Genomic DNA, 12,821 nt, shown 5'->3' on the forward strand with positions numbered 1-12,821 from the left:
TTTTTTTTTTTTTTTTTTTATGAACATACGGAGTTGTTATTTATGACACGGAAATCGTACAAACGGACAATAAACTTTAGATATTTTGGGCCGACGTATGAAAGATTCTTTTTTTCTTTTTCTTCTTTTACCAAATATAGTAAGCAGTCGGTGACAAGTGATTGGACAAGGAGTTGATTGGATAAAGTTTATAAGATAGTTCGGCAATTTGAGATGATATTAGTTATTTGGCTGAAACTAAAAATATTATAATAAAATAATTTTTAAATATGTGAATAGTATTATGAGATGTATTTTTAATATTTTTTTAAATAAAGTGGTTAGGGGTCTCATGAACATTGCGTGAACAGTGCATAAATAGTGTGTAAATAGTGCATGAATAGTATAATTTGTCTCTTGCACAGTGAATTCATGTGTATAAACAGTGTGGTTATTGTTCATACATGCTAAAAAAAAAAAAAAGGGAAGGAAACCTGAAATAGAAAACGCAGGTGCATAATAAGTCCTATCCAAACGCTACCTTAGTCTATACCATTTCCATCATTGATTTTTTTTTTTTTTTTGATTTTTTCTCCTTTGTTAATTGAGTGAGAAATAAGAGTAATTACTTTCAAAATTCAAGAGTACGGGTTAAAAGAGAGAGTAATTATTTAGTATTTTTGTTGATGTGAAGTTATTGTATTCTAGGATTATCCAATAAATTTTTATTACGATGAAATATCATCTACTTCACATTTCTCTCTCTTTTACAAATTGAGTATTTTTTTAGTTGTTTAATTATCATTTTCTCTACTCTTTTAAGATTGAGTATTTTTTTTAGTTGTTTAATTAAAAGAATGGTAAATATATAGGATAAAAAAAATAAGAAAGTGATCTTATACTACAAATTTGAAATAGGATTTTCACTATTGAAACTTTATTTCTTAGATATAAAGGTTTACAAACTGAAACATAATTTAAAATGACTTAGTAATCTATACACTTTTAAGTTTATAATATTTAATCTAAATTATAAAGTAAATCAATTCTAAATGTAGATGATCATTTTTCACAAATTTTACTTATATGAATTTTATAAATGGATGTGTTATTCATAATATATATATATATATATATATATTCTTTTTATAAAAAAAAGAGAGTAAAGATATGTATGTGTACGCATGCGTGTGCAATATATTATCTTTATATATTAAGAAGATTCAGAAAGTTAATTATAACTTTGAAAATGTCAAAAATACCCCCTAATCTAATTAGATAATTCTTATTCTTAAAAGGATTTTACTAATGTGTGCCCTAAGGGCACACATTAACCGAACCCTTCTTAAAAAATAGAAATTAGGGTTAAAATTGTAATTCAAAAAAAAAAAACTACTAAAGAAACTTTCTTTTCCTAAAAATTAGAACACTTTCTATTTAAATATATTTTATACATGTTTGATACATTTTTTTTTTCCCTAAAAGCTAGTGTGGGGACCGGCCTAAAATAACAGGCTGGCTGGGCCCTAGGCCAGTTCGAGGACGCAGCCCTTCCGAGGAGTCAGCGTGGCCCAAGCAATCATTATTCAGGCCCACTGGGGCAAATAGAACATGTCCAAGGAGTAATTTTTCCTCGGATACTGCAAAATCCGGAGTAAATGTACATCCAAGCCACTATAGTCCATCTTCCAAATACGTAAAAAGGAAGGAAACCTGAAATATCTCAGCAAAGGCTGCCACCACCACATTAAATGCATTACAACTACTCTCCTGGCCGCATTAATGAGGAGAAGACCCCTAAACAATGCTATCTAAGCTACCGCAACTCACAAAGAATTGAGAGGAGTGTCTGATGGGACAGGTGCTCAAGTGGGAGTTTGGATGATCAACAAGTGTAAAACCCAGATGATGGGAAATGACCTATATAATATGTAAAAGTCCCCCAAGAGAAGGGACGGGAGAAAAAGGAGAGAATACTATAGAGAAGTCTGACTGCATTGATCTGTATCTATTAATCAAGTTTTTAGCCTTATCATTTCTGGAGACCTTTCTACACAGTGTCATTTTCGTTCTTGTTTGTGTATTCCCTTAACCCATGTATCAAACCGTTTAAACTAACTGAAATCGAGTTCTTTAGCCCATACCCTACAAAAATTCATTGTGTGGGACCTTTTGGACCAAGACTTGAGTGACAAGGATTGGGTCACCAAATTATTCACCTACAATTGGCGCCGTCTGTGGGAAGAACTTAAGTGTTCGTAAGCACAACGGTTAAGCATGGCAGGACTAGGTTCACACCAGGAGAATCCCCACCAAACTAACCCTCAACAGACAGAACCTATTGAGTCTCAGCGACAAAATGATCCTTCCAACCCAGGCAACAGAAGGAATCATGAGGGAAGCATGCATACTACCCAGACGAGCCAAAGTCATACCCAAATAGGTAGTCACGTATCTCAAAGGCGAAACAATCATCAGGCCATGCAGCGAAAGATAGATGACCTGAAAAGAAAGTTGTGACGTGCGCAGCGAAAGTGATCTCCCTCCAGCTTAGATGCATCCTCTAACGAGGAGGACGTGAGTTATCGACAGAGGTCGAGAACACCCCCAAGTGAGACCTTTTCTTATGAGAAGGAGTCTCGCCCTGTGTGAAGGTATGAGAGCCCATCCAGTAAGGGTTTGGGAAATAATGCTATGAACAGGGCACTAGACCAGATCTCTAGATCACCCGTCGTGCACAGGATAGAAGGGGCTAAATTACCTCGACATTTCAATCAACCTACGATTACCATCTACAACGGTCGAGCAGACCCAGTGGAGCACGTGAGCCAGTTTAACCAAAAAATGACCATCTACTCCCAAAATGAGGCCTTAATGTGCAAAGTCTTCTCGTCTAGCTTGGGTCCAATGGTGATGAGATGGTTCAACAGCCTGAAAACAAATTCCATAGGCTCCTATAAGCAGCTCACTCGGGCTTTTTGTTCTCGCTTTATTACAAATAGTAGAGTCCCTCGACCCCTAAGTTCGTTATTGTCCCTGTGCATGCGCGAGGGAGAGACCCTAAAGGCGTATTCGGATAGGTATTGAGAGATGTATAACGAGTTGGATAAGAACCATGATGATGTCGCCATCAGCACATTCAAAAGCGGTCTCCCCACCGAGCACGGCTTAAGGAAATCTTTAACCGGTAAACCTGTTGCCAATGTTCATCAGTTGATGGATAGGATTGATAAGTAGAAAAGGGTGGAAGAAGATCAGCTACAAGGAAAAGGAAAGGAGAAGATCATTCCCCCCAAAGGGAATGATTACAGTTCGGAACGATATAACCATAACCAGTCGAGGAGAGATTTTTCGAGACAGGCTGGACAAAATAGCATGCAAATGGTTAATGCCATGTTCAGAGAGCCAGTACAGCAAATTCTGAAGAAAGTCAAGAATGAACCTTTCTTCAGGTGGTCAGGAAAAATGGCTGGGGACCCTTTGAGACGTAACCAGAATCTGTATTATCACTATCATCAGGACCATGGGCATACCACTGAGGATTGCCGGAATTTATGGAATCACCTGGATCAGTTGGTTCGAGAAGGAAAGTTACGTCACCTTTTACACCCCTCAAGCGGTCATCTGGACCAGACAATGCAAGAGCCTCAAAAAGATGTATCACTAAGACCTCCCACGGGGACGATACACGTCATCCTCATTGCTCCAGGAAGAACCGGCTCATTTCCTTCCAGGGTGCTGTCCGCGGCTCAGCTCTCCGCCGAGGACATGGAAAGAGAATTTAAAAGGTCTAAAAAGGGAAACTCTTTGATATTAGGATTCTCGGACGAAGATAAGAGGGGAACTATCCAACCTCACGACGATGCCTTAGTGGTTACGCTGAGAATCGGAGGCTTCGATGTGAGGAGGGTACTGGTAGACCCGGGCAGTGCAGTAGAGGTAATGTACCCTGATCTATACAAGGGGCTGAACTTAAGGCCGGAGGATTTAACGGCTTATGACTCCCCCCTTATTAGCTTCAAAGGGAAAACTGTGGTACCTAAAGGGCAGATCAGATTACCCATACAAACCGGATCAGAGGTAGTGGAAGTGGACTTTATCATGGTCGATGCTTACTCGCCCTACACAGTGATAGTAGCCAGGCCATGGATCCATGCCCTAGAGGCCGTATCTTCTACACTTCATCAAAAGGTAAAATACCCATTCGGAGGCCAAGTGGAAGAGATTCGTGGAGATCAGGCCATGGCTAGGCAATGTATGGTGGCCGCCATCTCATGTCAGTCCAATGCTGAGTCCTCGGCTTCTGAAAACTTATAGCAATCAACCACCTCGGCAAGGCAAATCAATGGGCTAGCCGAGGAGATAAGGTGTGAAAGTCTGGAAAAGTTTACCGTTGAAAACGATCCAGAGAGATTTTTCCAAGTCGGCTCAGAGTTCCTCAAGAAAAAGAGGAGCTGGTTGGATTTCTGAGGAAAAACGTTGACGTATTTGCATGGGATGCTTACGATGCCCTGGGGGTTGACCCTAGTTTCATTTGTCACCACTTGAATGTTAACCCATCTTCCATTCCAAAGAAGCAACCACCCCGACGTCCCTCGAGAGAACATGCCAGTGCTGTTAGAGACGAAGTCACGAAGCTGAAAAAGGCAGGGGCTATTAAAAAAGTCTTTTACCCCGAATGGCTGGCAAATACGGTGGTGGTAAGAAAGAAAACGGGGAAGTGGCGAGTCTACGTGGACTTCACAGACTTGAACAAGGCATGCCCGAAAGACCCATTCCCGTTACCTTGAATTGACCGATTGGTAGATGCGACTGTAGGCCACCCTCGAATGAGCTTCCTGGACGCCTTCCAGGGTTATCATCAGATACCATTGGCACTAGAGGATTAGGAGAAAACGGCGTTCATGACACCTGTCGGAAACTACCACTATAAGGTGATGCCTTTCGAACTAAAGAACGCAAGGTCAACCTACCAAAGGATGATGACCAGAATATTCGAACCTCAACTAGGCAGGGTTATTGAAGTCTACATAGACGATATGGTGGTAAAAAGCAAGGTGGTGTCTGAGCACGTGAAGGACTTGGAGATCATCTTTGGCATCTTAAGGGAGCATAAGTTGCGGCTCAATGCTTCCAAGTGTTCATTTGGGGTCGGATCTGGGAAATTCCTAGGCTATATGGTAACTCACAGAGGAATAGAGGTAAGCACAGATCAAATCAAAGCGATTAATAGCCTACAGGCTCCTCGGAATCCGAAAGAGGTGCAGAAACTCACTGGCATGATCGCAGTGTTGAACTGGTTCATATCAGGATCTGCAGACCGATGCCGACCTTTCTACCTCTTAATAAATAAGTGGAAAGGGTTTGAGTGGCCGAAGGATTGTGTCCTGGCCTTCCAGCAACTCAAAGAATACTTGTCGCGACCACCCATCATGTCTAGCCCTAAGGCGGATGAGGTACTATTCGCATACATAGCGGTAGCCCCTCTTGCTGTAAGCCTGGTACTGATATAGTCCATCTTCCAAATACGTAAAAAGGAAGGAAAACCCGAAATATCTCAGCAAAGGCTGCCACCACCATATTAAATGCATTACAACTACTCTCCTGCCTGCATTAATGAGGAGAAGACCCCTGAACAGTACTACCTAGGCTACCACAACTCACAAAGAATTGAAAGAGGTGTCTGATGAGACAGGTGCTCAAGTGGGGGTTTGGATGATCAACAAGTGTAAAGCCCAGATGATGGGAAAGGGCCTATATAATATGTAAAAGTCCCCCAAGAGAAGGGACGGGAGAAAAAGGAGAGAATACTGTAGAGAAGTCTGACTACATTGATCTGTATCTATTAATCAAGTTTTTAGCCTTATCATTTCTGGAGACCTTTCTACACAGTGGCATTTTCGTTTGTGTTTGTGTATTCCCTTAACCCATGCATCAAACCGTTTAAATTAACTGAAACCGAGTTCTTTAACCCATACTCTACAAAAATTCATTGTGTGGGACATTTTGGACCAAGACTTGAGTAACAAGGATTGAGTCACCAAATTGTTCACCTACAGCTAGCGTACACTAATCCAAGCAATTTACTTCATTTTAAATCATAAATTTTAGTTTCTTAAAAATCTCTTCCAATATAACCCCACTAACAAAGATAAATTCAAATTGAAAAATTACATTAAACTCAAAATAAAAAAAGAGTCTCATTCACGTGCGGAGCATGCGTAATGAGATTAGTGTATATTTTGTCATTGAAACTTGAAATATTACGCATTGTCAAGTTAATTTGTATGTCATTTTTTTTAATTAAAAAAAGTTGATAATAATTTTAACATTTTATGAAGAAAAAAAAAATGGAGATTTGCAAATCTGATTTCAAGTTGTATTAACTACCAACTACGGACTGCCTCAAGGATTCAAGATAAGCACATCTTTGTTTTTGGATTTTACGAAAAAACAGTGAGAATCGCTTGGACTTACTAGAAAATTAAAGGCCAATACGAATACGATAGCGCGTGAGTTAAAACACTCCTCCGTGTAAAAGATTTTGGACCCTATAAACATTATCAAGCTTCTTGTTCTGATAGTAAATAAGGGACATTCGGGAATGTTATTTTAGTAATATTGTCTGTATTATTTGAAAATATATGAGTGAAAAAGTTTGTAAAAATACATATAAGTTTGGTTTGGATCCACGTTCACGTTTCACATTTCACGTTTTGCGTGTTTTCAGCCTTTTTTTTTTTTTTAAGACCAGCACCTGGTGCACTGTTTATGGGACATGAATAGTGCACCAAGGCATATTAACAATAAAAAAAGAGTGAACAGTAATTTTTTACACATTTAAAAATTATTTTACTACAATATTTTCAGTTTTCAACAAAATAAATTGTATTTAAACAAACCCATAATGTTGTTTAAACAACAACAAATAAATTAAAGAAAAGTAGACCAAATCAACAACTTTTTTTTCTCTTTTGAAAAGTCAAATCAACGACTTTATTTGTTTGTCCTATTAAAAAAAAAATTATTTGTTAAAAATTATCTATACTATTATTTAAGGAGTTCTCCTGTTTAGACCAGATTTTTTATTATTCCAAATTGCCCCTACACATGGACAAAATTGGAGGACAATCAAGTAAAATTATATTTCGAACTTTTAAATAACCTACTACAAAATAACTTTACATCTACTAAACTACTACTAAAATTCAAATTTGCTACAATGACCCACTACAAAATAACTTCACATCCACTAAACCACTACTAAAATTCAAATTTGCTACAATTACTCCTATTAAAATACGGCAACCAACTCTCTTCTTCTTCTTCTTCTCTAAAAAAAAAAAATTCTCTTTTGTAAGATCTCCTTTTTTTTTTTTTTCTCCTCTCCTTCACATTAAGTTGGTTTTTTTAGAAAAACCCTTACTTTATTTATTTATTTGTTTATTATTATAATGGGGAAAAACCTTATTCTTATCAATTTTCTATACTACTATTTAAGGGGGTTACCTGTTTGGACCTGATTTTTTTTTTTTTTTGTTTCCAAAATACCCCACACCTGGACAAAATTGGAGGAAAATCAATTAAAATTATATATCTAACTTTTAAACAACCCACTACAAAATAACTTTACACCCACTAAACCGCTACTAAAATTCAAATTTGTTACAATTACTCCTATTAAAATACGGCAACCAACTTTTCTTCTCTAAAAAAAAAAAAAAAAAAATCTTTTGCAAGATTTCCTTTTTTTTTCTCCTCTCCTTCACGTTAAGTTAGTTTTTTTTAAAAAAACCCTTACTCTTTTCTTTTAATGGGGAGAACCCTTATTCTTATCTCTTTTTTTTTAATAATTATTATCCTTATCCCATCATTAAAAAAAAAAAAAAACACACTCGATCAAGAAAACTCTCACTCCGCATGCAAAACCAAAACCACTCTCCCTACTTACACAATCAATTGCAATTTCCTTGCAATAACTTCCTACTAAACCAAAACCACCCAGTAACATATGTTACTAATCACAACAAACTTCTCCCAAACTCAAGCACCGTATCTAGCTATCGAAATTTTAATATTAAAAAAAAATATATGTTCAAGCATGGTTTTTTTTTTTCAAATGAATTCCAACTTTTTTTTTTAATTCCAATTTCTCATTAACTCTTACGTAGGTCTAAAACACAGTTCCAATTAAAATTCTTTTTATTAAAAAATAATAAATAAAAACATTAACAATTATCCTTATCCCCTTTTCTCTCACCTTTAAATTAGAACTCAAGTTTTTAGCTTCAAAATCTTTGATCTATACTACTATTTAAGGAACTTCCCCTTTTTGGATTTCTCATTTTTGATGCCTAAAATACCCTCATCATACCCACTAACAAGTTTTCAACTAACGAGAATAAATATGTAAATTAAAACTCTTACACTTTAAGACCCACAAACTCTCGTACCCTTTGTCGGTTTCTATCTCACTTTATATCTCTCATTCTTCTTCAAATTGAAAACATTTAGTTTAGCTTTACATTCTCCTTTCTTTTTCTTCAGATTAAAGACATTTAATGTCAGAGGCTTCAACAAATTTTCAGGTTCTATGTTTGCAAGTTCCTCCTTGTTTTCTTTTGTTTATGATTGACTTTTTTGAGTTCTACTTTTTTTTTTTTTGTTTTTTTTTTGTTTTTGTTTTGGATGCATCATGTTAATGGTTACCCAATTTAAAACAAACTCTCATTCTAGTTTTTTTTTTTTTTTAAATGTAATTCTACCTTGCCACTGTACTTCTTAATGAATTGTCATTTCATGTTGTAGGAATCTTGATCCAAAGACAAGGCTTGCCAGATGCTACAAAAGAAGCATTCAAAATCATTCGTGAATAGTTAAACAGTATGACTTCCCTTACCTCCCTTAGTAGCCTTTGTTTACATTTTATTTAAAAATTTTGAATTCAAATAAAAATAGTTACCACAATACTCCCTTATCAATTTCCCAACTCCAAGTTTCCATCCGATCATATCCATTTGCCAATTTTTTTTTTTAGAATGCATTTGCCAACTTGAAGCAGCATGCCAAGGTTTTCGTCTTTTTTCATTTAATTCAATAACTATTTCCTTCTCCTTCCTCACTTTTTTTCCCCTTCTTTGTATTTTTTTTTCCTTTTTAAGAAAGTTTTTTTTTACCATCATTGTATATGTTTTTGGCGTTAATTTTTCATATTAATTTGACAATTAGGTATGTAGCAACCTCACAAACTCCAACCTCTCAATTATGATTTTCATTGGCAATTCATTATGGATCCGAGAAAGTAGAGCCACCAATCACATGGTTAGATCTCCATTAGTTATTTATTTAAATGGTTGATGATGTGGTGATAAGATTTTAAAGACTTCATGATAGAGTTAAATTCTAAAAAATCTTTATCTTTATTTTGAAAAATTTTAATAGGATTTTAATAACACGCACGCTAACTTTGGTTTGTTGATTAAAGTTTTTTTTTTTTTTTTTTAAATACTTGGTTTAACCCTAATTCTTTTATCTCTCTCAAGTTCACTTATGAGATTCTCAAAAAAAAAAAAAAAAAAAAGTTAATGTATGCACAAATTTTTTAAATTGCATTGAGGAGTAATTGGAGTGGAATATTAGATAAGTTCGGGTGAGAGACTTTATAGGAATTATTATATGATTCAAACCTCACATAAAGTGGTTTTTATCTAAGAAATTGTTGTAAAAAAATTTATTTTGTAACAGAATCTATATTTATCATTTGTATAATTCTATGTGAAATTCAATTTACATTTTTTTTCTATAAGTATTAATTTACTGCTCCATAAAAAATGTTACATAACTTTTTCTCAATTTTAAAGGTTGTTGATATATTTGAAATTTAAACACTTTTTAATTTTTGTTACGAATGTGTAGTAAGTGGCTAACTTTTAGGACTAAAAAACTAAAATTTTGGATTAAACAAAAATTGATAAATGTTATTAATTTTTTTTAAAAAGAACAACAACACCAAATTTTTGGATTAAAAAACTACATTTTAGGATTAGACAAAAAATGATAATTTCCATACATAAAATTTGGAAAAAAAAAAAAAAAAAAACATCAACAACACCAAAAAGGAAAAAAGAAAAAGAAAAAAGGTGGATGTGTAATTACTAAATTTTAGAATCTTTTCAGGGGCATTTCCTTTAACAAAAATCTTATTAATTCACTACTTCATAAAAAATGTTACGTACCTTATAAAATACTAGTTTCTGAGCACACGTGTGAAATACTCTTCTATTTTTTTGGGTGAAGGTTAATAATTTGCATCTATTATAAATTGGGATTACTACTTTTTTCAATCACAAAAATACTTAAAGATGTGATGATTATTATGCGTTTGTACCAAATATTAAAATTAGTAACCTTTCTCCGTACATAACACTCATCACACTCCTAAATATTTTTATAATTAAAAAATATAATAATCTCAATTTATATAAATTATTAATATTTACTAAAAAAAAAAGAAAAATTTTTGAGCACGGGCGTGCTCAAAGGCATACACACATGCTCAAAGGTTCGTTACCTTTAATTAGGTTGTGTCAGATTATTTAAAAGTGTTTAAATATGCACGTCATGCACATCATGCTGTCCATTCTTGCTTTTCTCTGATTTGTTTCTTTCATTTTCTTTCTATTGCGGGTGTGACATGTTTGCAGGAACAGACGGACAAGATTTGGAGGATCAGAAAAATTGATGGCAATAGCAAATCGTAAAACAAAAATGCTTTACGCGGCACGGCCGAGTCAATTTCATATTTGACGAAGGAGATGAGCCTGCGGCATTTCTATGCATGTGACCAAGATTTATTGCAAGGATGGGTCATATAAAAGTCGGTCCAAGATTTATTTTGTTTTTTTTCTATTATTGGCTCATTGTCTGAATGTCTGTCATTACTTCATCGGCGCCATGGTTGCATCGACATCGATAGCTGGCAAATTTTACCAAGTTAATTTTCTAATAATTTTTTGTTTGTCTTTTTCGTTTCTAACCGTTCATGGTGTCCCTATCACGTACACTATTGGAAAAGGATAAAAGGAAAAAAAAAAAAAATGGGAAAGAGTGGAAGGGTTTGTGACGTATATATACATGTTGAAAAAATAGCATAGAGTGAATAAAAAATTGATGTTTTTTTATGTTCACTTAAAGATGTTAATATTGTTATTAAAAGTGGTAAAAATTCTGAGTCTCATGTAGGAAAAGAAATAGACAATGTATGACTTTATATGCTCATGAGTTGGATATTGGGTTAGGTTTTTGGCATATGTGGACTGGGCCTATTTGTCCAAATAACAATATTTTATTATTTTAATTTTTAAGTCAGTTAGTCTGTACACAGTAGTTATCACTGAAATAGAATGTCTGTTCAGTAATGTATAAGTTTTCATAGTCACTCATTCATAAAAACTACCTTTTAGAAAAAGAAAAAACTCTCAAAGTGAGAATATTTTTGTGCATTCATTTTGTGTTAAAGAGAGAGAAAGAGACATTGAGTAGTTTGCAGAGCACGACCTTGTGTGCTTCATTTTTGTGCTGTAGATCATTTTATCCTGGGAGGCAGACGTTTGTGAGTCTCAAAGCGCCACAATGATTGTGTGAGGGGCGAAATCCGTTTTAAAGAAATTGTGTCAAACACAAGACTTATTTGATTCATTAATCCTTCATGCATTTGATCTGTGAGTTTTTAATTATATTATAGATTTCTTTTATATATGCAGAATATATTTGTTATTTTGCCTATTACTTCTTTTGTGTTAATATTGCTTATAATTAGATCTGTGTATTATTCTTTTTTACTTTATTATAATTCTTTTTACTTTATTACAAAAATAAATTGTTGAAATATATCCAACCATCTTAAAACAAATTTCATATATTTTAATTTACATTTGTGATTGATGGTGAAAGGAATTTTGTGTTGGTTAAAAACATTTTATCGGTGATTGGTTTTGCAAAACTGGGTTTGTGTTTATCGGTTGTCGTGTATACCTATTTGTTAAAACTGTGAACTTTAGGTAGCGTTTGGATCTAGCGTTTTCTGCGTTTGACGTTTTTTGGGTTTTTTTTTTCATGCATTTCAAAGGGGACAATTAGAATTGTTCATGTATTGTTGAGTACTGTGTTCACACACTATTTATATACTGTTCACAGGACTCACAACCACTTATTCAGAAAAAAAATATTAAAAATGAATCTCATGGTACTATTCACATATTTAAAAATTATTTTATTACAATACTTTTAATTTTTAATTTTTAACAAAATAAGTTATATCTAAATCGGACCCTAATATTTGAAAACGTTGAATTTCGTGTTTGACTGCAGAATTTGGTTTGTATATACTGTTTTATTGTTGATCTTTCCTTCTTGATTATTTTATTAGATTATCCACATCCGGATCTTAAATCCCATCTTATTTTACCATCCCAAAAACCTACTTTATCAATTATACAATACCATTTTACAATACACTCAACATCCCAATTTTTATTTTCCTATTCTACTCATTAAAATAATATTTTTACACAATAAAATAATATAAATTCTACAATAAAATAATATTTAAATTTTATCTATCACTCCTCTCTCTCTGAGTATCTGTCCCTCTCTCAACAACCCAACAACCCAATTATCACCGCACCACCACCACCATGCCTACCACGCCACCATGCCCACTGCCCACCAAATTCCACCGGAACCAAAAACCCAAACTAAGGAAAAAAAAAAAAAAACCATCAGATCACTGCCACATCCAACCCATCTGAACCCAAAAGATAAAACCCACACAAAACCCAGAT

At 34.4% G+C, this 12,821-nt stretch overlaps 1 protein-coding gene across 1 annotated transcript; it reads left to right on the forward strand.

The window, feature by feature from the left end:
- Positions 1-3,360: 3,360 nt before the first annotated feature.
- LOC115950137 lies at positions 3,361-4,296 on the forward strand. The gene has a single exon (XM_031067381.1). It carries the CDS (start codon positions 3,361-3,363, stop codon positions 4,294-4,296), a length of 936 nt encoding a protein of 311 aa, XP_030923241.1.
- Positions 4,297-12,821: the final 8,525 nt, after the last annotated feature.

The sequence above is a fragment of the Quercus lobata genome, chromosome 6 (assembly GCF_001633185.2).
Source record: "Quercus lobata isolate SW786 chromosome 6, ValleyOak3.0 Primary Assembly, whole genome shotgun sequence".
In the NCBI taxonomy this organism is placed as follows: Eukaryota; Viridiplantae; Streptophyta; class Magnoliopsida; order Fagales; family Fagaceae; genus Quercus; species Quercus lobata.

Excerpts from the sequence above, each read along its gene's own strand:
- LOC115950137 (XM_031067381.1), top strand. The coding sequence starts at position 3,361 with ATGGTTAATGCCATGTTCAGAGAGCCAGTACAGCAAATTCTGAAGAAA.